We start from the raw sequence: 27721 nt of genomic DNA on the forward strand, positions 1-27721 counted from the left end.
TAACTTGATATTTACTATTATACTGTATCGGAATATGAATATTGCATAACAAATTACTTTGTTTATTTTCTTCCGATATATCACTTCCAAATTGGATTTTGGTGTATCCGTTTAAGAAGGCTAAATATGGCGACAATTCATATATTTGTAGTTTTTGCAGTGAGGTAGGTGATATTTCTTATTTAGAGTAGTAGGAAGAAAATATATATATATGCATATTATATTATATATGTAAACGGTAAAGCTGTTTCTTACGTCGATCTTCTAGAAGAGAACTAAGAACTTGCTGAATAAAGAATTCCTATATAAAGATGAGTTGTACGAATCTTGTTCAAATTCCGTAATGTTACTATCCCTTCTAATGGCAAAAATTCGATTACTATTTTTTATTGTAGTTGCCTAGTATCAGTATCAGGAAGAACTCTGAATATTACGGAGCTGATAAGTTATTTTACTCACGGTGCTGACGTTGGTTACCGTGTTGCAATCGATAAATGTACTTTAAATTTACCTCAACAAGTAGCTAAATATTCCTTTGGTGATGTTATTGATAATGCGCGAGTATATTTTGCTAATAATAATGACTGGTGGATCCATTTCTCAACTAGAAGATACGTGAACGGTTCTCATTTTAACATAACTGGTAAGACAAACATTTATACAAGCTAAAATACAACCCTGTTTGCAACAACCAACAGAGACAACATGTTTGAATCCATCCGACAAAACAAAATAACAATATCACTGTAAAAAGTGGATGGAAAACATCACAATATATTCTATTCATATAATTATATATATCATACAACATAATATATTGTCATAAATCCGATATTGAATCCTTCTACTCGCCCTCACAAGTCCAATCAGGCAAGGCAAAGTATGGCGTATAACTCAATTTCAAATAGTTTCAATGAATACTTCTAGGCCCTGTATCTCGATTGACCGAAGCATTCTTCACAGATCGGGGAGAAGCTGACTTTAATCTATCCGATTTTGATGGTAAAACTGGCAGACTGTTAGTCAGTGGTAATATCAACTGTAAAGCAACTCAAGGGTAAGTCATTCATCTCATTCCAAACTCAACCTTCTTGAATTTTCTGTGGAAGTTTTTTTTTTAAATAGCTGATTTTCACCGAATGTGACATTTTTTGTAGAGGCGTACACGCAACAACATCGACTAACAAAGGAAAGGAAATAACCACGTTTGCAGATGTAAAAGCATCACTCGGAATTGGGTTTAATGTTCGTTACCATGTCAACATTCTTAAATGTAACCCGAATCCCCAACAATTTACTGGAACAGTTGGTTGGGCCGGTCGTATATCGAGTAAGTCTTTTACTTTTTTCCCCGTTGCTGAAGACACTGTCTAGGGGTTTAAACTCCTTTTATAGCTTCAGATAGATACTCATTATACTAATGAATATTTTCAAACAAACATTGGACGCCAAATTTTGGTCATTCAATAAAAGATAAGGGTCGTGTCAAGTTTGGCTAATGGGTTATTTTGAATATTTTTAGGTCATCGATTAAACATCAACGGTGATATTGAATTTACCCAATATGTAGAATTACCAACTGCAACATTTGTGATGGACGTAACGTTGCATAAAGATCGTAACGTGACGTTGTACGTGGACTCTGTTGTACCAGATACAAGAAGAAGTACAGGGCTTCTTAGAAAGAAATGCGTTTTGGGCACCGCTGGAAGTTTTCACATATTCAAAGTGTAGACACTTCATTTCATAAACTTCAGACTCTTCTTATGGTTTTGTTAAAGATGGCTTATGAGATAACTGTATTCAATCATGTATCTATAGTTAATACTAATAGTCATCCTCGTATTCTTTTCTATCGCTGAGCGGTATATGAGGTAGATGCTAATGTTGTTTCTAAGGATGTTAAACTGTGGGAATTTATATTTACTTACTTCTAAGATACATGTATATTCTTTGAACATGGTGACTCGAGGTTGAATCTATCTTTTCATGTATAAATTGTATATGGATATATTTTATTGGAAATGATTTGTAATGAATAGGTTGAAGGCCAAATGTGCAATATTATATTAAAACCTATTACCCGAAAAGAGTTAATTAAACAACCAGAATTCATCAGAGGTGATCATTGTGGACGTCCGTAAACCATGACCTTTAATCCCTTTAGTAGTTTTCAACCAATTTGATGAAATTCGTTAGGTGTTTATAAAGGCCGAATTTTAGCGCATCGCGATAATATCGCATACAATTCCATATAATCACATAAACACCATTACGCCTTCGTTGATGATCACCCTGAGGATTTACTGAAGGGAAATTAACACTGGGTTTCTTATTGTCAGTAATTGGATGGTTTTCAGAAATAGTATGGTATAATCTGTAACCAACAGGTTTTATCTTCCACTGTGATTATTTCCGGTATAAAATAGTCACACACAATTTATACCTAATTATAAAATAACAGAAAATAATTCTTTCAGATCAACTATATATTGACAAAAACCTTACCGTCAGTTGACTACCATATTAATTAAGAAGCAGTCATGGACGAAATTGATTTCTTAAAACCATGTTTCCGAATGAAAAAGAACAGAAAACTTACATACTAGACAAACAAATGACCAGTTATAGGAATGACGATATATCAGAAATGTACATGTATCAATCATTTATAAAGCTGTTGATATTGGGTATATTTTGTAAAGGTAGGTTTCATTAAAGTTTTTTCTGTCCGCTTTAAATCAGAAACATAAAAGTAACTTTATTGGTAGGACATAGAGAACATCATGACTTAATGACTTTATATTTCTTCTACTTATATAACTATATTACAACCTTCAAATTCAAATTCTTTATTTCTTGAATCAATGACTTATAAGATACAAATGAATATTTACAATAATATAATACATTCAAAGAAGGCAGCAACCGAGGCTAAATTACAAATATTATTAAGTTATACACAGAGTTATTCAAAAACCACTTATCACAAACACCAGATTAATTACTAAATATCAAGTTGAAAATTAATCGATTAATCTCGATTCTTATTTGCATAAAATAAATATTTTCCCAAATTAATCAATTCTTTGATATTATGGACATTTAATAATTATATAAGTTTAAAAACACTAGGTTTATCAAAATAAACAAATGAAACTTACATTTTGAAATTATACCTTATTTGCTTTTTCCAATACCTTGTGTTTCAAGATGTATCGTGTAACTGCGTTAACCAACGACCTGATGCAGAATGTGATGCTCTGGCAGCTCAAGGAATGTGTTTATTGAACCCTGCATTTACCAATTGTCAATGTTCTAAGTCCTGCTATGCACCACTATACTGTAGTAGTAAGTATCAGTTAATTGTTTGGAAGATTTCTCTCATTAACCTACTTCCTAGACAAAAAAATCTGTGTGAAAGCTGAATTGGACATAACATTCTCTACAGCAACTGTCATCACGGTAACATCATAAATGATACGATTCAAAGAAATTTAAATCTAAATATTACTTCAATATCAATTAATCGTGTGAATTTAGATTTAAAATTCGATAAAAACATATATTGGCCTCTTTTACTCTGTTAGTAATCCCGTGACAAAATTACTGGGACTATGTTGACTGTAAAGATGTTTATTACTTTATAAAATAAGAACAATAACTCTTATTTTCAGTACACGGTAATTTAGATCGATATTGTGATTGTATAAGTACAGCACCTCATTGTGATACATCACCAAGTATAGTATCTTCCTGTCCAACAACTTGCCAATATAGAGCTGGTAAGTCTAATATTTATATCTTGTAATTATAGAATAGGTAAGATCTTCATCTTGTTATTATTGAACAGGTAAGTAAAAACTCTACATCTTGTTATTATTGAACAGGCAAGTAAAAACTCTACATCTTGTTATTATTGAACAGCTAAGTAAAAACTCTACATCTTGTTATTATTGAACAGGTAAGTAAAAACTCTACATCTTGTTATTATTGAACAGGTAAGAAAAAACTCTACATCTTGTTATTATTGAACAGGTAAGTAAAAAATAGGGAAATGGAATAGAGTTTTGTTCCAGCTAATAAAGTGTTCCATTAAATCTAACAATGTCTATGTTCAGTGCAAATACAGAACAGGTGCAGCCTTGAAAAATAAGACTGAGTGTAAAAGATGAAGTAAAAATGTTTATTTTTAGCAACCACATGTCCAACACCAGCAGTAAATCACGTTGTGTTTTCTGCCGCTCCACCTTATAAATATGGTGATATAATCAACATGACCTGCGCCCATGGATTTAATAAAGTTGGCGGATCAGCTGGTACGAGGTTTTGTAATGTTGGTGGTTGGTGGTATAATAGTCCAATTGATGGAGAGGCCCCAATTTGTCAAGGTAATCTAACCAGTACAATTTAGTCATGAACCGATTCAGGAGAACAATCATATAATCACTTTACTAATGGGTAGGACCTACAGGCCATCAAGAAACCCAACAGAGCAGAGCAATTTACAAATCGTTAATTATTCACCTTTTCAACTTGGGTCAACTATTTAGCATCTAAACTATTTGACAATTTTTTTTCATGTTTTCAAGTAATCACTTAAATATTGCTATACTTTTATAATTTTTGTTATTGTATTTACTAGAGAGGGTAGTGTACCGATGTACTCACATTGTTCAAATACCATATGCTGTACCATCTGTACCAATAGCAGAACCAGGTACCGTAGTAACCTATATATGTCAAGAGAAATCGGTTAAACTTGGTGGAGGTTCAGGAACTCATATTTGTAATGAGGCTGGATTTTTATCTGAACCGAGTTATGATACTCGTCCTTTTTGTAGAGGTAAGTTACACAATTTGGTTATTCTTGAAAATTAACGTCTTCCAAAGGAAATTGTAAAGGAAATCACAGATAAGAACTTATTTTTAAAGATGCTAAATACAATACTGATACATACTAGCAATATTGCACGAGTGCAGCCACAGACTTTCAACATTCAAAAGGAACAGTCTAAATCTATCAGTTATCTCCCATAATTCATGGTTCGTCTCCATACTCAACCCAATCTTCACACAAGAGAGCCTTCTACTGTTCCCCATCTTATTCGGTTAGTGAAGACAAGTTCATCACTTCTTATCAATGTGTTCATCACACATTTAAACTGAAACGTCCTAACAGCTATCTTAAACATGTTTTTTGGATGTAGGCAAAAAACTCAGCATGCTGTGGTATACAGTTCACATATCTTTGAACGGGTACAAAACACATTTTCTTTTTACAGCTACAGAAGTCAAGTATAAAAAGAATTCAGCATACACTATTCACGAACAAAGTCTTCAAAAATTGACAGCAAGAAGTTCACTGGAATGCAGTCTAGCATGTTTATATAACTATTATTGTATAGGTTATAGTTTTAATGCAGGAGTTTGTAGTTTAAATAATAATGGTAATGGTTATCCTCAAATTACAACTATATACTCCAAGTTACTATAGAGTCCTGGACTCTTAAATCTCAAAATAGACCCTGAGACTATACCAGAACTCTAGTTGGTGGATAAAAACAATCTAAAGGTGTGTTTGAAATTATGTCAAAGCCCTTGTAAATCTTAGTTTGATTCTATTTTTATCTTCAACAGTTTCCACCTACTTTTAGCAATGAAGGTTTTGGAATCAAATTTTCATTTCAAAATGTCTAATTTATGATTCACAATCTGCTTATTCTTTTCTTACATCTGATAAATAAACAAACACTATTCTTAATTTCCACTTGTATTTTATTGATATTTGGTGATGAAAACTGAGCATTACAAGATTTCAGAGGTATGTATAAAAGGTACTTTGCTTTGGTAACAAAAGACTTTTGAATCCATAGCAAGTACCTCATTGGTATAGAAATAACAAAGCATAGAAAAAATTGTATTGAATAATCATATCATACATAAATAAATGGAGAATCAATAAACAAAATATATCTATATATCTGAAATGATATCTTACAGGGACAACATTTTAGGGGTTGATTTGAGTCTTGAATATATGTAAATAGTCTTCAGAAGTAATAGATAATGCACGAAAATCGCATGATTCCTTTAAAAATACTTCAAACAAGGAATTTTACTTTTTATAGATGTCTTTTCTATATATATCTTAAGTATCTTAAATGATGAGTTGTCATTTTGTCATTCAAACATTTATTATTCTGGACAGACATGGATTTGAAGGCTCAAATTTAAATGGTGAACTGTGAACACCATTACTGATTGGCTTAGCTAAAAAAAAGTATGTTTGGTCAAAAAGAATGGCGTATCTGTCCCTTTTCAGATAAAAAAAACACTACAATCACAACTTCTAACATGGTTTTAGTAAAACGTTACAGTCATCTAAATAATACATAAGATTCATCACCTGATAGCTCTATTTCTGCTGCCTGTAACACTTTTCAGAATCAAAATGTAAAGTAAAGCTCTATTACAAATGACCAGAAAAGAATGTCCAGAATTTTCAACACCTCACATACAGATAATACCCATATTTTGAGGTAATTAGTAATGTACGAAAATTAGATTTTAAGACTGAAAACTGAATTCAAGCTCTATATAAGCTGCTGAAGCCAATATTTTACTATATACTCTATATACTAGAATTAGAAATACACTCATTTGTCAATGTCTTATGTACAATTTTAAATAAATAGTAAACAATACATATTATACAAAATAATAATACAATATAGAAAATAATCAATTTATGTCAAATAAATACAATATGAGGGGTGATAGTAAATAATATATTTATCTTACTTTGATAGAATTAATTGAGCAACATAGAGAATGTCAAAATATTTTTTATACAGTAAGAAAACACTGTCTAGAAAATTGAAAACATAGACATGTTGTAAAAGTATGTTGAGGTAATAAAAAAACTTATCCTTTTTATACTTTTATGAATAGCGCCAAATTCATGTTGTTCAATTTTCAGCAGGGAGAAAAAAATTAATTAACTTTGAATGTCTGATCCTTAACACATCTATGATTTCCTTCATCAGTGAAAACATCCATTGAGTATGAATAATAATAAAATTACATAAAAATATAGGATAATTCTTGACATTATCATTAAATGTGATGTGATATGTGCCACCAATAAAATACACTAAACTAAAATGTAATTAATATAAGATGAAATAATGACTATCACAGATAAAGCTGCTAAAGGAAACAAATTCAAGTAAAATGTTAGCCTTTTGCTTTTTAAATCACAAAAAAATAAACACCTTCAAAATATGGTATCAGTCAATTTTCTCTCCTGAAAGATAAAGATCATAACTGTTAGGATGAGAAAGACTTTTGTGTTATTGGCATTTCATATTAATATCAGTTCACAGCTATGTGTGAATTATGTTATACTGATGCTAGACCATGCTATATGTGCAACAAGGAAAAGACTATCAAATGAGTTGGTTCCTCTCATTTGACATACAAGCATTTGTCATACAGGTAAAAATATTTCATGAAATGAAATGAAATATTCCATTAGATTAAATAAATTGAAAATAAGTAGCTAAAATGAAAAGAGCTAATCCTTTAAAAGGTTTCTAATCAAAAAGTTAGAGGTAGCTGCCTACACATATCCATCCTCTTATTATGAGAACAATCTATGCTTACAATTCATTACAAGTAAAATGGCATAAAAATAAATAATTTATTTACCTTTACAAGAATAGGTGGAACAGCAGAGTCTGTCCATTTTATGAATTGGTTTGGAACTTGGTTCTGAAAAGAGTTGGTAAAAGATATTAATTTGTCTTTCACGCCTATGCATTAATGATAAAAGTATTCTTATTCTTAGAATATGAAAATCTATAAGTATACATAAAAACCCACATTAATAAGCAGTTTTTGCACATATTTTATAAAATTAAAAATCATTACCTAATGAGGGAGATTCATCACCATCTACAAAATCTTCTGGTTCAGCTCCAATTTCCAATTTATGTTTTACACATGATGTTATCAAGGCATCCATTAATTTAGCCTGCAAAATATTTTAATTTCATTAATAATCTTATTATTACACACAGTTCTGAACTTAGCATAGATAGCTCTTAGAACTAGAAAATATTTCAACATTGGTATACATAAATGGTTTTAATATGCTATGGAGAACTTTTATATAAATCTTAAGAAATGAACTCCTTTTAAAAATTCTTTAATATGTAAATAGGACATTCTGACCAAATTAAACAAAGACAATTTAATGAAAAATGAAATTAATAATTATTGATTATTTAAATATTATCATACCTCCCTAGAATACACTTCTATTAATTTAGTACATCTTCCTTTAACAGGACAATCATATAAAAACTGGAGAAATAGACAAGGCATAGAGTCATCATCTACATCAAACTGAGCCTCTCTATAACGCCATGAAAGCTGAGTGAAGGGTACTGTTAGGACACAATCCTGAAAAAAATATTCTATTATTCATAAATGATGTCTTTACTAACTAAGAATCATAAAGCGACCCTTGTCTCAATTAAAATAGTTGCATGATTACATACTGGAAATTAAATTTTGTAGTGCAAATTGGTAAGATTCACTTAATCCTATTTTCTGGATAGACAAACAAGAGGACAACATAAAATGGTAAAAATTTCTCAGCAATACCACAAGGTAAACAATACATCTTGCTTCTTAATGGTAAACACATGATGGTTTTAACACTTACATTTTTCTCCATATCAATAATATTAACACATTCTGTATTGATAGCTATGATACATTTAATATCAGTTCCAATATTCATAAACTTTTTAAATCTATTCACTGGTCTTTCTATCTGTCCATTAAAAAATGCACTCCTGTAAGATTGATCATCAACATAATCAGATTACAATGACCATTACAACTAGAATACTATTAGTTCATATTCTAGATGATTTAGATGGAGATGTTAAATATAATTCTGGCACATAATCATGCCTATACACTTTTTATACAGTATGAAGCCTTCAACTGAGAGGATTCACAAATTGGTAAAAATGTCCCTAAATTAAAACATAGCTAAAATATCAAAGACAAAAATAACTTACCCATAAAAAGGATATGTTCTACAAATATCCAAATATTTCTGATATAACTCACAGATATTGTCATCAATATCTTTACTACCAAACTCATTACTAATCTGCTGGTGAGCATTGATCATAAACTCCTCACAGTCCATATTTTCATTACTCTTTGATGGAGAGAAAAATAAAAACTTTTGTTTTTGATACATATGTTCTGGATAAAACTGGACTAACAGGGACCTGAAAAAAGCATCATAAAATCCGCCTTTAGTTATTGTTAGCAAACAATAAATTAACATTTGATTTTGGATAGATTGGTTATTTCAGATGCTGATCCTGTCCAAAAAACAGCAATTCAAATATAAAGAGATCTAGACCTAGATTCGGGTTTTTGGCACTTAAAGTGACTAAAATTCAAAATATCATTTATTAAATCAATACTACTGATTAAGATAGCTTGCCAGGCAAGGTAACATACGCCCACTGGCAGCTGTCAGAAATGATTAAACAGTCTTAAGTGACTACAGGGTTGCACAATATAGCTAATAGAGTGAAACGTCAAGTCAGACAAGATATTTCGGTGAAATATTATCCGATCATCGCGAAAATCGATAAGGATCATCTTCATAATGACATTGACATACAAAATAAAAATCAAAAGAATCTGTAAAGAATTGTAGCCTGTAGAGTGAGCACGAGTTGCACAATATAGCTAATAGAGTAAAACGTCAGGTCAGACACGATATTTCGGTGAAAAATTATCCGATCATCACGAAAATCAATAGGGATCATCTTCATAATGACATTGACACACAAAATAAAAATCAAAAGAATCTGTAAAAAATTGTAGCCTGTAGAGTGAGCACGAGTTGCACAATATAGCTAATAGAGAAAAACGTCAAGCCAGACACGATATTTCGGTGAAAAATTATCCGATCATCACGAAAATCAATAGGGATCATCTTCATAATGACATTGACACACAAAATAAAAATCAAAAGAATCTGTAAAAAATTGTAGCCTGTAGAGGGAGCACAAGTTGCACAATATAGCCAATAGAGGAAAACGTCAAGTCAGACACGATATTTCGGTGAAAAATTATCGATTATTCAGTCAATTTTCTACACAACTGATCTATAACAGTTATAAATAACTATCTATTTGAGATAATTTATAAAATTAGTCTAAGATTATGGCATTATAAGCATAATTATTCCAATTATCAATTTTTTGTAAGACTTTCTCTCACATTACTTGACTTATTAATGATATGAATCCTTAACACTTTCCCATGTGGTCACCTTAATCAGCCAAATATACAAATTCTATATCTCACCTGTAATTAGCAGCAATATGTTCTTTAGGATTATACTTTCCCAGGTGAATCAAAGCCTGTATTCCAGCTAATCTATGGTAATCTTCAGTATATAAAATATAACGACCTTCTATGACATGAGTTTTAGCTTCATGATACAATAAACATAACATTTCTTCATTCTGGATCTATAATATCAATATGAACAATTGAAGGAGCTCTATATTATATATTGAACATTAGACATTTTTTTACTTAGATCAAATTCAACCAAAATATATATGTTACAAACCATTTGACATCATTTAAATCTACAGATTATTTTCTAATTTTGAAACCTGATTGTAGTTTCAGTTCTCTTTTTTTTATCACAAGTGGTTATGATTACGTCACTGAATGTCTAAAAGATCATTTCAAACTTCCAAAGGTACTTAGGTATGTAGTAAGTAAAGAACAGTAGACATTTTTTTAAAACCAGTCATAATTTCATCCAATAATTTGTCCACTTACACTTCTTTCTTGTTCCAAAGTGAAATACACATCTCTCTGTGCCATAAGAACAGGTTCAGCTGTAAAGAAATATGCAAAAGTAACTTCAGTCAGTAAACTGAGATGTTTAATTTGTTTTAGTTGTATGAAAGGTATAATGATGCTAGAGGCGGTGCATGTTAAGATCCCACAACAGTTTGTACCGTAGAAGTAAAAGAAGTACCGTAAGCTAATATATCTGCCCTGCTAAAGTTTACCTGATTACAAACTGTAGGGTGTTACATACCCAATAAAATAATCCACAAAGCCAGTATTATAGTTTGTCACTGTCTAATTTTTGATTCATAATTGATCTACTATTATTTAAATAAACTATAACATACATTTAACAATATCTTCAAATTTAGCATCAGTATAAATAGCACATAATTCATCCCACTTCTGTACAATATGATAAGGCTGATGACTTCTCTTCATTCTTATATCTGTAAACAACAAAATAAGAAATAAACAGTTATGAAGTTGCTATAAGAGGTACAGCTGATGAACAGTATTCTGGAATAATTATTATTTTCTATGCCCTAAAAAGCATTAGGACCAGTTTAATGTGAAAAAGTAATATCTCATTATTATTATTTTTCTTAGAAAAACTAACATTACCTAACAAATCTGAAACAATCCATAATGCTAAAGCTTGTTTAGCAACAGCTGGTAATCCCTGTTCTTCTATCACCAACTCTAACAACTCATCAGCTTGTGCTAAATGTCCATCTTCTAAATTAAAATGTATACCAGTTCTATCTCTGAGAAATACTACAATTTCTATCACTGAAAAATATATTAAGTTATATTACTGACACAGATAACAAATGAAAATTTATTTCCAATTTTCCAGAGTTTAGAGCCTTTTTCAGTGGACAGAAATCTCTAATCTTCAGGAAATCTTACTTTGCAGGTAAATTTGTGCCGTGCTTTCCTTAATCATGCAAAAGTGGACGTTTTTGTCATGTGATATTGTGGCTAACATACAGCTATGTTTTTTTGAATTTTTTTTCTTTATTTGAAAGATGAAATTATGGTAGACCTGCTATGTGGATTTCCTATTTATTTTGTGGCTAATTATAGAATTACTAAATAATAATTGAAATTGTCTTGAAAGTAAAACCCAATAAATAAATATATAAGCACTCATCTCATGCTCAAGACTGGTGTTTTGGCTATAAAATCCTCATAGCTAATTTTAGAAATGCAGTGAAATGAAAAGTAAGCAAATTCCCTGCTAATGAGAATTCAATGAAAATATATTCTACATGACGAAGACGTATTTCAATTCCTACTGTAAAGAGCTCAGCAACATTGATTATAAAACAGCAATCAATTTTAAACCAAATACACAAAATATTAAGAAGTACAAAACACATATAGTAAACACATATAGAAAACACATATAGTAAACACATAAAGAAAACCAATTTAACCTTAAAACCATAACATACATTACCTTCATTAGGTTTACGAATCCTATTTTTACGAAGCATAGAATGTTTTCCTTTTAGTTTCACTCTAGTTGCCATGATGTCAAAATGTCAAACTGACTCGCAATATAACAAGTCAAATTCAAACTTTTTACTGATAAAACTATTTTTCAAGGGTACTTAGCCCAAGGTTAATTGTCATTCATTAATTAAATAAACACTTGAGCACAAACAGATCTTGTTTATCTAACATGGAAAATTACTTAACATAAGATGCTGATTCAATATAATACAGTTCAATTTTTATATATAAAGTTCTCACACAATGGGTTTAAATAGATAATGGGAGCTAGGTCAAATAACTACTATATCATAATTTGAATGCTTTGAAAAACATAATTAGGTAGTTGATGATGGTCTTGTCATTTCATTATTCCTTAATATCAAAATATACAACAGATCACCAAACACTATCCTATATTTTCCTACAACAAAACTTAGGGATATTCAAAACCCTTAAATCAATAAGCAAACTTTCTGGGGAAAAACATTAATACAGACAAGTTCACAATCAATTATGACATCCACTGTTCTGGAAGAGCAATCAAACCCTTCTTTCTGTAATTATTAACCTCAATAAGCTTGATCTTTATCACAATGAATAGTATCCAAATTATAGATAACAAGTTCAAGGATACAGAAACTGTACACAATGGGGATAACACTATCGGCACATATTTATATTCTGACATTCCAAGTTTTCTGCAGGCAACAACGGAACAACTATAATTTCAAGTACATTTTCAAAATATTTAGGTATATATATATCATGGAACCAACACTCCTTTCACCTACGTCTCAGACTAAAACAGTACTGATACATCTGAAGTCAATATAAGCTTGCCAAATACCACTCACACCTTGATAACTATTATACTCCAGAACATATTACTAACACACTGCTGCCAAAATATCACTAATTTTTTATAACTTTGTTTACTAATATCAGTATTATTTCCTTATATTTCATATCAATCAACTGTCAATCAATATCAGTTGATGATTATTAAATTTGAAGTAATGATAGGCATCATCATCAATCAAAGCTCATGTTTAAAACTGAAGGGAAATTAAAATCACACAATTTGTTAGCAGAAAGGTGTACTATTTTTATGATTTAAGTACATTTTGTACATGAAACAGTTCAGTCTAACTGTTCTAACTTCATCTCAATCAAAAAAAAGCAATGCCATGCATTCAACCTGTTAATAAAGTACAAAACTCTACATTAGGAATTATTAAAGATGTAAAGACTGGCCGGAACGCTAGAAATGGTTGTTCCTGCATCCCTTGCCTGATGATAAAAATATGTTATCAAAGTGCAATCAAACAGTAGACAAAATCAACAGTAGTGAAAAATAGAAGTAGGAAATGATTAAAGTTTCTTATCCTGTCTAATGTTCATTAAAAATCTACTTATACTTGAATGACTGGACTGTTTTGACATCTTGCCAAAAAAGCAACCTCTTCAATACCATTCTTTACTATGGATTACTAGTAGAATAACAATATTTTCATATATCACAAGTCATATCTTTATATACTTACTTCACTGAGAGCGACAATGGTTATGATATTAGACTACGTATGGCTTTACATATACCACAAAATACAGTGTTTTTCTGCATCATTTAAATGTACAGCATTGCATCCTTCATGTTCAAAATAATTGCTCACGGGCAAAGTCATATAATACCTTATTATATATTTAGCTTAGTAAAGAAATGTCTAATCTAAAAGACAGCCTCTATAGAATATAAATTCCCTTATAAAAATCTATTACCATGCTTGCGTCTCATATTGGTCTTTTCATTTACAAACTTTCCACTTTTTCATAAAACACATTGATATTTAACTGGTCTAATCCGACTCTTAGGCTATACAAGATAAAGTAGGGTTTACTTTACACCCTTATAATAATACTTATATATATATATATATATGGTATGCATTTTAAGTCTTTGGTCTACTTTCTGTGTATTGTTATTACTCATAGCTATTTTTATAGTACAAGATTTTTATTTTAACCAGACTTTATCAACCAAGAGTCTATTGTTGACTGTAAACATTTCACTACTGGGTCCTTTACTAAGTTGTTAAAGGTATCATAATATAGTTTAAAGAAGTGCTTCTCAATCTCAATGAGATCATCTCCCTGTAGTCAACAGTAGTCGTAGATCACATCCTTCAGTTATCATCAACATACCACATTTCTTAGTGAGTACAAAAGAGGAAAAAATACCTCCTCTGTTAAGAAGCACTGGTTTAAATTGTCCAAATCCCAATAAAGACCAATGTTTTAATATTTAAAGGTGCATTCCGCATTTTTTGTAAAACATTTTCATTATCAAAAACATAGTAAATTATACCTGAAAATATTTCTAAAGTATGCTATCTATGGATCAAACTGAATTTGTTTTAAAAGGGTTAATTAAAAACTGAGAGTACTAATTGTTAATTAAGCAGTTTGACCTCGTTTTGGTGTTATAATGATTTGTTATATTTAGTTTAAATCTATTTAGAAAACCTAGGAGACATGTATCGGTATTCTCTATATTTAGGTGTTTATTTAACTCAAATCTGTACAGAAGTTTTCTAACAGCTTGCAAAAAGCACAACAAATTTTAAAATGTTACATAACCTTTTAGTGTGGACCACAGCCATATACGCCCACCACGGCATGCAGATGGTAAATATTCAAGATTTTGGGGCAAGGGCAATAACTCTGCTTCTAACGGTCGAAAATAGCTCAAATTCGCACTTGATCTTCGTTTTATGAATATGTCTTCACATACCGAATTTCATTTGATTCCATCCATTCCAGTTTTAGAGCGTTTACAAGCAAATGTAACGGACGGACGGACAGACCGACCTTCGTTTCATGAATATGTATGCACATACCGAATTTCATTTAATTCCTTCAAACATTCTAGATTTTAGAGTGTTTACGAGCAATTGATGTTGATAGAGGCACTTACTGTATAGAGGTTAAAGGGCGGTAACTCATCAAAACTGATGTAAGAGGCCTAAATCTTGAAAAAGCCTTAAATTTAATCAGAAGTAAACTAAACTTTCTCAAACCTTTCGATTTAGGTCCTATAACATCCATTTTACGTTTCATCAAAATCGGTTGAAAACTAAGAGAGTAATAGGATATTCAAGATTTTGGGGCAAGGGCAATAACTCTGCTTCTAACGGTCGAAAATAGCTCAAATTCGAACTTGATCTTCGTTTAATGAATATGTATACACATACCGAATTACATTTGATTCCATCAAAAAATCTAGTTTTTAGAGCGTTTATAAGCAAATGTTGACAGACGGACCGACGGACGGAGCGTTTACGAGCAATAGATGTTGATAGAAAAACTTACTGTATAGAGGTTAAAGGGCGATAACTCCTTAAACTGACGTAAGAGACCTAAATCTTGAAAAAGCCTTAAATTTAATCAGAAGTAAATTAAACTTTCTCAAACCATTCGATTTAGGTCCAATAACATCCATTTTAAGTTTCATCAAAATCGGTTGAAAGCTAAGAGAGTAATAGCATATTCAAGATTTTGGGGAAGGGTAATAAATCTGCTTCTAACGGTCGAAAATAGCTCAAATTCGAAGTTGATCTTCGTGTTATTCCATCAAAAAATTTAGTTTTTAGAGTGTTTACAAGCAAATGTAACGGACGGACGGACCGACCTTCGTTTCATGAATATGTATGCATTTCATTTAATTCCTTCAAACACTCTAAATTTTAGAGAAGCACTTACTGTATAGAGGTTAAATGTTGACGGACGGACGGACGGACCGACCGACGGACAGAGGTGCCGACAATATACGTCCACATAGAGAGATGTGGGCGTATAAAAATCGTGCCTTATCGCCCGATTAACTCATATTAAATATTTGTAGATTTTCCAGATTTTCAAAAGCATTCATCTTGGATAATAAAAAACAATTTCTTCAAGGTAGGCCCTAATCCATCAAGAATAATGTTTATCTGTGATTGCAAGATAACAAGGGAAAAACTCATAATAACTATATTTCTATGTCACTGATTTTATATATAATTTACCTTTCAACAATTTTACCAAGATTTGTCCTTGTACATTTATAATTTTCATCTTGTCTATTAGTTCTACTAGTTTCTCAAGTAAATTTGCTAAAGCTAAGGACAGACTTCATTAGGCTCGGCGAATGCCTGCGTTGATAACTCGCTGGCGAATTAAATCAAAACATGCAAGTTGGGTTTTGACTCCCATTACATAACTTGCTCCTCTTTCTTTTCTACACTCCACATTGCATCCCTGGATGTTGTCATTTTTTTTGTCATGTGACGCTTCTGACATCTGTGATTGGTTGAGTTATAGGAAAGTTCGCAATAGACTTCGCTAGGAAAATAATATCGAATACGCTTGATGTTGGCCAATGGCAGTGGCCATTGATCAGGGTGAATGTAATAGCACAAGACACACTAGGCGATTGACTAGCCCGAAATTCACTCAATCTGTCCGCAGCTTTAATTACTACTTTCATATTTGTAAAGGAGTGAAAATCACACTAGTTGCGTAGTTTTTCTAGAATTTCTATATTCATAGAAGTAAAATACATTAATATGTGTAATGTATCTGGGATGATTTTTATACATCAACCTCTCTCTTTTTATTCACACATAATGAAACAATTTATTATTTATATTACAAAAAGCATGAAGTATTGATATATATTAATATTTTATTTGTAATATTTTATGTATATTTTGAATCTTTTGTTAATATTATGATAGTGAAAGAGAGAACTACTTGTTGTTGTCAGTAGAATAACAACCTGGATCTGAATCATGAACAACAGACATGGGTGACAACGACATACGCTCCACAGCTTAAAAAAATATTTCAATAATAGTAAAGGGTTTAAGACTAGCACCAAGGTTGAAGGCACCAATTCCATCAGGATAATAAACTTATTCCAACCGCTATAACCAGTATTTGACAAAACATTAATAGCTAGAAAGTGTACTTTAAAAAAAGAAGGGAACCATAAAACCTTGAAAATGTTTTACCTTTTTTGCCTTTTTGTTTAGTAGCTTGTTAAAGAAAGAGAGATAGTATTTCAAACACACACAAATTTTCAAATGTGATTAGGATTAGCCAATTAACTGTTATAGTTTCAGAATTCTCATTAATATTAGATAAATATCACAATATGAATACCTTTCATATAGGAATCTGTTGATTCCAAAGAAAATGTTGATCCTTGAGCTAATAAAACAGTAAATGGTATTCTTGATGGCATTATTTACAGGGATACAATATTTTAGATGTTTGTCTCACTCAGAACCTTACAAAACTCTGTTTAAGCTACCTGTATTACCTTTTAGATATAAGGTTTTGATTCATTTCCATTGTAGAATAGAAATTAGACAGAAATGCAAAATCATTTTATCTACATTTGGAATCACATCCTCGGAATTGCATATCAAATATATTTGACCATCAATTCCATGTGTATAGCTAAGGAGATGTTTTTCTACTTACCTTCATTATTCCCAGGCGTTGTTGGTACACCTGAGTGGACATTATTACCAGTATGTTTCTGTGCATCCATTAGTGATGTTTTCTCTTCTTCAGACGCTCTACTCTATTGACAAAAAATACTGTTTAAAATATGTTCCCTTTAGTCAAATAATAAAACTGTGATTTAAATCACTATAAATTGGTTGATCCATATAGTTCCAAAGAATTCATTTAGTATTTGCATTCAACTACAGGCAAAACAAACCTATGTCACTAAATTTCTATCCTTTTGAATACCAGTCAATGATCAATGTTTATATCTGTTTACTAGGTCACAGCTTTCTCTTTATACCAAGTTGATCTATTCATACATTATAATTCAAGCTAGTCTGATCATTTCTTACTTATACCTTAAGGCATTTTTTCATTTCAGTTTATTCAATAACTTGGGTCAACTGTGTCATTTACTTTTCATTTCTGTTATGTTTGTACATGTTAATCTGGACTAGGTGTAAGAATTATCTTTTCGTGGTAAATTTCAACAAGGCATTACAGTAGGTCTTACTGTGTATCAAATTCTTATATTTAATTTGATTCAAGTTAGGTTTCAGCATTATTATTATTCATTGTCTATGTATGTTGAAAAGTTTTTTGAATTTTTTTCCATTAATGGCTGAATGATGTAAGCTTACCGAAGCTACAGGAATACCATGTGTTGCTAAAAGTACACTTATATTTACACATCACAAATTTTACCTTTAGAGACAAAAACACTTTACAAACTGAGAAGACGGACTCCATGACAGTAAGATTTATATCTGACAAGAGTTGTGCTCCTTTTTGAACTAGCTTACTTTGACAATAGGGGTGGTTGGATTGCATGAGTTTATTGAAACTGGACAGTTCATAGCCATATTTCAACACAACGCCCCTATTGCCAAATGACACAGTCCAAAAAGTAATAGTAGCCTGATAGGAAATTACATCACATAAAGGGAATTCCTCAAGAAGTAAACATTCAAAATTTTTGTAAAGTGCTAAAACACAGACATTTTTGTTTCCAAAAGTGAAACAAGAATTATTGAAATGTTGGTATATTTTTTGCAACGCAATGGTGCTCCTGTAACATCGGTGAGCTTGCATCATTGATTTTTTGTCTGTGAAGCCTTTAATTGAAAAAATTCAAAAAACCTTTCAACTTGCCGGGACATATGTATTCTGATATTGCCTTGGACAGTTAAAACTTATTATGAAGCCATTAAACAAAGTCTAATTACTGCTAGACCGAAACATTTCTACTCAAGCTTTCGATAGATATTTTAATAGTTGTTGGCTAGTGTAAAGACAGAAAAACTAGGCCCTGTTTTGTGGAGATTTTCCACATCTCCGAAGGTGCTGGGGTTTTATACCTATTTATTTAAATCAGATCAGCTAAAACCTGACCATATGACATACCGGTAATCAGAAAGATGGACATCTTTGTAGTTAGTAATACCATCATTAATAAAACATTGTTGTCAGAGAGTAGTGCCGACACTACTGTCAAAATATTGAAAATAGCTATGAGGCTGGAATAGAGGCAGATGTTTCGGATTACTATACTGCTTGCTAACATTTATCTACGTAAGTAGAACTGCTGAAAACTAACATGGGAAGCATACGAGTGCAACTTGCGTGAATACTGTCCCTAAATCCAGTATACCTTGTCACTTGAGTCTTTTTGATTATTTTTGTGAAAATTTTCAGCCATATTGAAATTCTTGATTACCCAGACTTAACGACTGCTTTATTTTCATTGCTGGACAAATTGGTCTACTTGTTACCAAGACAAATTTACCTCCCTTTATGAAAATAAACTTTTTCAAATAGGGGGTAATTGGGGCAAACGGTACCTTAGGGAAAACACTCATTTTTCTGTACTTAAAAATCAATAAACTACGACTATAAAATTTTTAATGTCAGTTGTAAAATTATGAATTACAAAAACCGACTAAGACTTGGGTTGCTGGATAATAAACAAGAAAATATCGAGGTATTTCGATTCCACAGTCAGTGTTTCAAAGTTAACATTAGACTATGGAGGCGGTGGAAAATTACAAAACCCAATGTATATACAGAATAATATTGGATCAGTTATATCTGATATTTTGGTTAAAATTTCTTCTGTATACTGATGCACAAAGACTTTGCAGGCATGTTGACTACTGTCCAAGAAATGACAAAAATAACTCAGCTTATTGGCAGTTTGTCTAACATACTCTGGATAAATCAGCATTTCTTTAAAGTCCGATAGCATAGTTGTACAATCTATACATAACGTAATATTAATATTTATCCTTTGTTCCTGGCTTCCATATCCACCTCTAATACTGGACAAAATCATTGACTCAGATCTTTTCCAAAATTTCAAGTGTTGCCGAAACATCTTTTCAAGTTTCGCATTTAACGCTCCTACTAAAATGATGTGTTTTTCACCATAGATATCGCTGCCTTTATAGAAGACAATGTCCGGATTAGATACTTCATAATACACAGGAGTTGTAGTAGTAATTCCCGAGTCATGCTGATAGTAGGTAAATGTGCCACAGAAAAACAAAATATCAAATAAAAGGAATACACACAAAAATAAAGCTAGTAATATATACTTCCGACCCATGCTAGCACTATCCCAAAGTAATCATAATCCCATACACAGATATGCCATTATAGAGAGATTAATTTCAAGCATCATTAATTCTAATCGAACGACTTTCACCTGAAAAAATATTTATCAGGTGGTCTATTTTATATCAGGCAAATATTATAAAAATCAACGAAATTAAACTTGCCGGCGACCAATTAGCTAGCCGATTGGCATAATGTGAAGGGATGGTCAATAAATAACAATAATAATATACGCATTACGATAATATTAGTGTTGAGCATATTTTTACGCCGCAGAGTTATAGATGAGTTTCCTGGTAGACTACCAAGTCCCATTGGTAAGAAGTTTGATGACCCGAGAAAAATAAATTGATATTCAAAATATATCCGCCCCGACTTAAATAATATGGTAAATTTGGTGAAAAGCCGGGGCTTAGTCCGTAAGGTCGTGATGCGATCTGGATGAGGTCCAAGACGGAGCTATAGATAAATGGGCCATAATAACTCTATGACCGGAGCTTAATAATCATGTAGTAAACCACTTTGATCAATTTTATGATGGTTAGGGTGGCTTATCCCTGGAATATTGTCTAATTTGGAAAGCCGGAGAGTACATCATCTAACGCGATTTTGGAAGTGAAAAAAAGGGGGAGGGTATGGCCCAAAAGATTACCACTTAAATACGGAACTGCTAGCTACACACGCTTTAACCACGGTATCGCCACGTTTTAGCCAATATTATTTTCCTTATCTACAAATATAATAGTTTTATGTTAAAGGGCAAACCAGGCTTCATATTGTCCTTGAGGATTTTTCCGTAAAGCGTCCTTAAGGAATCGTACCATATGTGAAGAAGTTTGACCTCACCATTTGCCCCCCAAGAAAAGTGTTTTGCACCTCCAATTGTATCCTCACTTTATTTCCAACAAATCTACCTTTTTTCTCAAAAATATGTGTCGAAATGCACAAAATCAATTCATTTTTTCTAAAAATTTTCCGAAATAATCAAACCGGGGTTTGTAGCAGTGTTGGAGACGAAGGATGTAAGAGTAGGAGTATATAACAAAACACCACAGCTTTGTTTTGAAACTGATATTGCATAACGGCTATGTAGTTTGATGACTGTTCAAGTTCGTTAAGGTAAATGTAATCACTTTAGAGATGAACTGCAACTTCATGTGTGATAATTAAGTTTTGTAACCGAAAGTTTCAATGTACAGTAGGCCTACTATTTAATCTACATTTCAGTAAAGTACTAATAATGATATTTCAACTAAGTGTGTGTTATGTACACGTCGTTTCACTTATAGTACGCTTGTAGAATACTTTATCAGCTTGTATTGACAACAATTCATACATTATATGTTCATGAAATCTCTATCACATCAGTTATCGTATTATAATGAAATACTGCTGACGTTATATCATATTAAGTGATATGCTTGGTTGTTTCACAGGCTGGATATTCTACTCGAAATGAGATACGATGTATTTCTAATGTTATGTATCTCTTCATATATAACGTCATATTCGCGTTAATGATAAATAATTTTGTATCTTGACCCCGTCTAACTGACTTACTACTTGTCGTTTGCTGAACAAAGTTCACTGACCGTGACAAACAAAGTCAATCTCAGAGTGGCTTCGGGTGTTCCGAATAGTGAGCATACATTGCATTGCATTGCACTTAAATGTACTATATACATGTGACTAAAAAACTATAGTACTTGAATAAGCGGACCTTCTAAGGCAGTTACATGTGAGGGTGGAGCCTTGAACTTTTCACCCCTTATTATTTACAGTTTTATACCCATTGTTTGTGAATAGCTGAAAATTGTATTCATGTGTAAAGGAGAAAAAAACATCTATCCAGTCTTGAAACTTTGTTGGACTGAGCATTATACTGGTAAATATGTGTAGATCATCATAAATGTATATTTTGTCTTCTTGATTAGGGGTAGGATATGTTTAATTAACTTAATTGATAACAACCCCAAGGTACACAATAAAAATGCCAATAGTACTTTTGAAAGGTTATGAAGTCGATGCTTCTGTTGTGCTCGCCGTATGAACATCCTGTCCAGTTTAATCTGCAATCATTTGTACAACTCCGGCCAATTCTAGCTCGAGTTTCAGACAAGAGGCATCAATAAGTTTCAAGGAAACTGCACAAAGAAAATTGTATGTATTAAACATAAGCTATCATTATATTTTATTTCAGAAATAGGTTATAAAGATCCAGCAAGATGTTCACTTTTCAAACAGTGTTCTTAATTCCAGTCCTATTGTTAGTATTTTCACCTTCTCATGCCAAACCACCCAACATTGTATTGATGATAGCTGACGATCTAGGTATCGGGGACATAGGATGTTTTGGAAACACCACTGTTAAAACACCAAATATTGATAGGATTGCAAAGGAGGGTGCCAAACTTACACATCATTTATCAGCATCTAGTCTCTGTACACCAAGTCGTGCTGCCTTTCTAACAGGACGTTATCCAATAAGAACAGGTATTGTAATTTTTTATAGCAAAGCATGTATGCTTGTTTTTTTTAAAGAACATAATTGTTTTTAAGTTGCAATGGATTCCTTGAGATTTTTACGACTGTATCCTTTTTGGTAGAAAAATACACTCAATGGCTTTTGAATCTGTTCCATCTGTGTCCATTTGAAAGACCGAAAGGACGCAACGAGCGGTAGACATGTCCATTCGTCGGGACCAAACGCAATCTTAGCTGTTGCCAACGTTCGCTTAGAAGTTTAAAGCTAAACTGTAGTAGTGATACTGGCATGTATTTCCACAGCATTGACTTGGGATCATTCTTTCACAAAAACACTCAAACGGCCTCCAGGAAAGTTATTCTAGCACACTACGGCATATCCAGCTGTACGGAAAATGCCGAGTATTGCCGAATGGAAAATACTCTTTCGCAAAACCTACCAACACACAATGAAAATGATATGTATACAATGATCTTTTTAAAATTTAAATATAATTTTAACAGGAATGGCATCCCGAAATTTTTATAGAGTCAGTCTATTTGTCGCTGCCCCGGGTGGATTACCTAACAATGAAACAACGTATGCAGAGGTGGCGAAGACAGCTGGTTACAAGACAGCTCTAATAGGTAGGTATTAATCTTTAAAATGGCCACCCTCTACTTCACGAATTTCAGAGGCACTCTTACATGTCAAATACCCATAAAGTTCTTATAAATATAACTATGCAAATATCACACTCATCCTTGTAGAGCTACTAGTACATATTTGTCTCTCATAAGCACACTGGAACATAAAAATGTGTTACATTGAACGGTTGAACGGTGGTAAAAACAATTAATGATTAATTTTGTACTTGACTCCTGAAATAACGTAAATATACTATGAAAATTGTCTATAAGAGAATTCTAAGTTTTCCCTTTCCGGCTTTAATCCTTTCAGGAAAGTGGCACCTCGGCTGGAGCAAGAACAGTTTAAATGACTTTGATCACCATCCAAACAACCAGGGTTTTGACTATTTCTATGGATACCCACTGACTAATATGAAAGATTTTGGTGATGATCCCAGAGAGAGCCTTCTCTTGTCTATTTTCCCTCTGTGGCACTACCAGCTTGCCACCATGGTTATTTTGTTGATCATCACTACAGGAAGTTTCTACAGGATGAAAATGATCAGACTCTTCCTATTCGTCTTCCTTGTGGCTTTTGGATCACTCCTAGTTTTTAGTGTCCATTACGTGTGTATTATTAGATACAAAGATTTCAATAGTTTATTATACAGAAACACTGACTTAGTTGAACAACCAATAGAGTTACCTACCTTGACAAGACGACTTGCAGCTGAAGGTGTTGAGTATCTTGAAGATAGATCAAAAGATCAAGATCCATTTCTTCTTTTGATGTCGTGGACTCACATGCATACTTTTCTTGATACTGCTGACAAATTCAAGGGTCGAAACAAACATGGCCGATATGGTGATGCTTTAGAAGAAATGGATTGGGGAGTAGGGGAGATTTTAAATGCTTTAGACCGATTGAACATGGTTGACAACACATTGGTTTATTTTACATCTGATAATGGCGGTCATCTTGAAGAAAGAAGTGCCGATGGCGATGTACATGGCGGTTATAATGGCATCTATAAAGGTTTGACCAATATTTTCTAATGTAATATAATTATATACCATAACTTTGAAAGAATTTAGATGCATCAGCAGGATGAGAGCACTTAATAATTACTAGAGCACCTCGTCTCTTTTTTGTAACCTTTAAAAAGAGTCCTGGATGTTTTATTTTACAGGAGGAAAAGCACATGGTGCAGTAGATGGTGGAATAAGAATGCCTTCGGTAGCGAGATACCCACCTTCCATACGACCCGGAAGTGTTATAGATGAACAAACAAGCATGATGGATATCTTCCCAACAATTTCTAAACTAATGGGAGCTAAACTAGGCAATAGCATTCAAATTGACGGACGTAATATAATGCCATTGTTATCAGGCAATGAGAAGGTTTCTCCTCACGATTTTATGTTCCATTATTGTGGTGATGAAATCCATGCTATAAGATATCGACCTCGAGACGGTAAGTCAATCTATACCGAGCAGATGGTAGCCTATGTAGCTTATCCACTTTGTGATATTAAATTGTGATTTTGTGAAATTAGGTCATCAGATATGAGATCATTGAGATTTTAGTGGACTTCACAGAGTTTGACGACTTTTGTTATTTCAGAGGAACATTATTGGTCATGACAATGTGTCTCATTGATGGAAATCTGCTTCTGAAGATTTCCCAAGAATAAAGTCGTCTAGGAAAATAAATTAAGATGAATATTATTTAGGATAATATATATTTCCAGGTACTTCAACTTGGAAGTTAGTCTTGAAGTCACCAGATTACATTCCTGGGAAACAAGTGTGTTTATTTGTATGTTCCTGTAAGGGCGCAATAGTCAACGACCCTCCACTTCTACACGATATGACGTCAGATCCGTCAGAGAAAAATCCAATTGATATCACAAAACACCAATCCATCGTGAAAACAATGTTAAAAGCTATGAAAGATCACCAAGCCTCAATTCTACCAGTGGATTATCAGCTAGATGTTTCTAAACAGTTGTGGCGTCCATGGTTACAGCCTTGCTGTGGAACCTTCCCCTCATGTCACTGCATTGATCAAAAATACCATGGCAAATTCAGATGAAACATTCTGGAGACAACTTTTTAACATTCCGTCATCAATGTGATCTCTTTTTAATCCATGCTTTTGGTTTTTCCGAGACAAATTTAACGCAATAATTCTTATAATTATCATCGTTTTAAACTTTTCGTCAAATAAATAATGAGAGATGACCATATTGTTTCAATGAAATGTCAAAGCCATATTAAAGGGCGGTGCAAAATCGAAAATCTCCGAAATTTTTTACGAAGATTTTCCAAGACCAGCATGTGCCGGATTATTACTTTTATTGTAACTACGCATTGAAATAACAATTATTTTCATTAATAGAGATGAGCAGTCGTGACCACCTGAAATTCCGAAAGAGCCGTCTGAGGGACCTCCTCCATAATGAAGATTCTGAGGCGCTAAAATTCCCTTGCAAAAAGAATACCAGATGAACACATAACAAATTCATCAATCACTATTGAACTGAAGAACGTTTGAGAGAGGTCAATTAATTGTTGGGGTTTAATTCTCACTTGCCAGTTCTCAACTCCCGTAGCAGTCCTAGTAGTCAGACTTGTTCGGAGGGGCAAGTAGGGGAGACCGGGGCTAGTTGTAGCAATGTTCATACTTTCTGTTATCTTACAAAAACATCAATTTTTTAAAAGTGATTTGTGTTTTTGTAACAGCTTCAACGACTCTATCATTTGGGCAAAATCTTTTTTCTAAAATACAATCTCTTTTCAAGATAATTAAGGAAGAAAGTTCAATTTTGTTTGTTAAAACTTAAATTGTAACAGACCACGGGATAAAATGTAACTTGACAATAACCTCAAATGGTGAAATGGTGTCATTTGGTGAGCTACAAGAAACTGGTTAAAACCTTAAATAAGTACAAATCTCATTTCAGAACAATTAAAACTTGTATCCTTTCCTGGTTGAAAGGATTAGGCTACATTCAAACCATAAGATGAATTAAACTTCGTTTAACAGGTTCTTGAACTGAACACATTAATCCACTTTCCACCCGTTTTGCGATATAATTATACGTCAAGGCACACCTTAACACAGTTATAACCTACCCCACGAGGACTCTTAGAATTTAACCCACACCACCTGCTCATTTCAAATCCCCCGCTCATCATTTATGAATAGTGGAACAATGAGGCTTGTTATAACTTGCCGGTCTCCCCTAATATATCTGGAGGGGCAATGGGGCAGCTAGACTATGAGCCCGTCCCCTCTCTGGCTACCCGGTTGCTATAACTCGCTATACGTCTGATATTGCATTATAGGCATCGCTACACGTCCGATATTACATTATAGGCATAGGCCTAAATTAGGCGAGTAGGTTGGTCATCAGCATTATGCATCGTCAGGGAAATAATGGACATTTAGGGCCTACATGATGCATAGTCTAAGGTAGGCTATAAGCTAACCAAGATTTCGAGAGGTATATCAAATCGAGTCAAGAAGTGCAGAGTACTAGTGCAAGTTTATACAAGCCAATGGGTGAGATAAAATCGCATCGAAATTATATCATGCTTCGACTTGTTAAAATTCTCCTCAGTAAAATTTAACACAACTACAGATGAGTTATTTCCCTTTAATCACATTGGCCAATCAAATGAAAGCGGGCTGAAAAGATTCAAAGATGGAGGACAAATCATAAACAATGTGAAATGAATTTAAACATTAAGTGAGATCTTGCAGAAAACATAATAAATGACACGAACTCTTGAAGTGAGAGTAGAGGAAATGGATGTTAAGTCATGCCTCAAGCGATATATCACTCAAAACGCAGGTAAAGGCCGATTTTCAAAGGCTTTACGATCTCTGCGTCTGTATCTCACCACTCACTCACTGTCAGTATCTTATTACAGCCGACCAATGAGAGCAACAACCGAAAATTAAGTATGTTCAGAATTGATGTCTATCTGATTATCTTACTAGTAGTCATCAGACAAATTGTCTATGTTTGT

General features: G+C 32.7%; 4 protein-coding genes across 4 annotated transcripts; 3 read left to right on the forward strand and 1 right to left on the reverse strand.

Moving 5' to 3' along the window:
* Positions 1-126: 126 nt before the first annotated feature.
* LOTGIDRAFT_156991 (hypothetical protein) lies at positions 127-1734 on the forward strand (the record flags this gene model as incomplete). The annotated part of the gene is made up of 5 exons (XM_009048254.1): positions 127-164; positions 396-643; positions 928-1057; positions 1158-1330; positions 1523-1734. 5 exons carry the CDS (start codon positions 127-129, stop codon positions 1732-1734), a joined length of 801 nt encoding a protein of 266 aa, XP_009046502.1.
* An 835-nt stretch (positions 1735-2569) lies between these two features.
* Positions 2570-5762, forward strand: LOTGIDRAFT_230473 (hypothetical protein; the record flags this gene model as incomplete). Its single annotated transcript, XM_009048255.1, has 6 exons — positions 2570-2705; positions 3214-3351; positions 3678-3785; positions 4197-4391; positions 4646-4846; positions 5286-5762. 6 exons carry the CDS (start codon positions 2570-2572, stop codon positions 5495-5497), a joined length of 990 nt encoding a protein of 329 aa, XP_009046503.1. The 3' UTR covers positions 5498-5762.
* A 1530-nt stretch (positions 5763-7292) lies between these two features.
* Positions 7293-12629, reverse strand: LOTGIDRAFT_230474 (hypothetical protein; the record flags this gene model as incomplete). Its single annotated transcript, XM_009048256.1, has 11 exons — positions 12383-12629; positions 11542-11709; positions 11265-11366; positions 10903-10961; positions 10414-10580; positions 9099-9317; positions 8735-8867; positions 8308-8469; positions 7936-8038; positions 7714-7863; positions 7293-7309 (listed from the first exon to the last, which is right to left on the reverse strand). The coding sequence occupies exons 1-11, from the start codon at positions 12453-12455 to the stop codon at positions 7293-7295; spliced, it is 1353 nt and encodes a 450-aa protein (XP_009046504.1). The 5' UTR covers positions 12456-12629.
* A 6848-nt stretch (positions 12630-19477) lies between these two features.
* On the forward strand, positions 19478-26409 carry LOTGIDRAFT_185807 (hypothetical protein). The gene is made up of 7 exons (XM_009048257.1): positions 19478-19548; positions 22371-22474; positions 22790-23082; positions 23578-23700; positions 24014-24718; positions 24873-25157; positions 25435-26409. Exons 3-7 carry the CDS (start codon positions 22815-22817, stop codon positions 25776-25778), a joined length of 1725 nt encoding a protein of 574 aa, XP_009046505.1. The 5' UTR covers positions 19478-19548; positions 22371-22474; positions 22790-22814; the 3' UTR covers positions 25779-26409.
* The last annotated feature ends 1312 nt before the right edge of the window (positions 26410-27721 follow it).

Source organism: Lottia gigantea (assembly GCF_000327385.1).
Source record: "Lottia gigantea unplaced genomic scaffold LOTGIsca_12, whole genome shotgun sequence".
NCBI lineage: Eukaryota > Metazoa > Mollusca > Gastropoda > Lottiidae > Lottia > Lottia gigantea.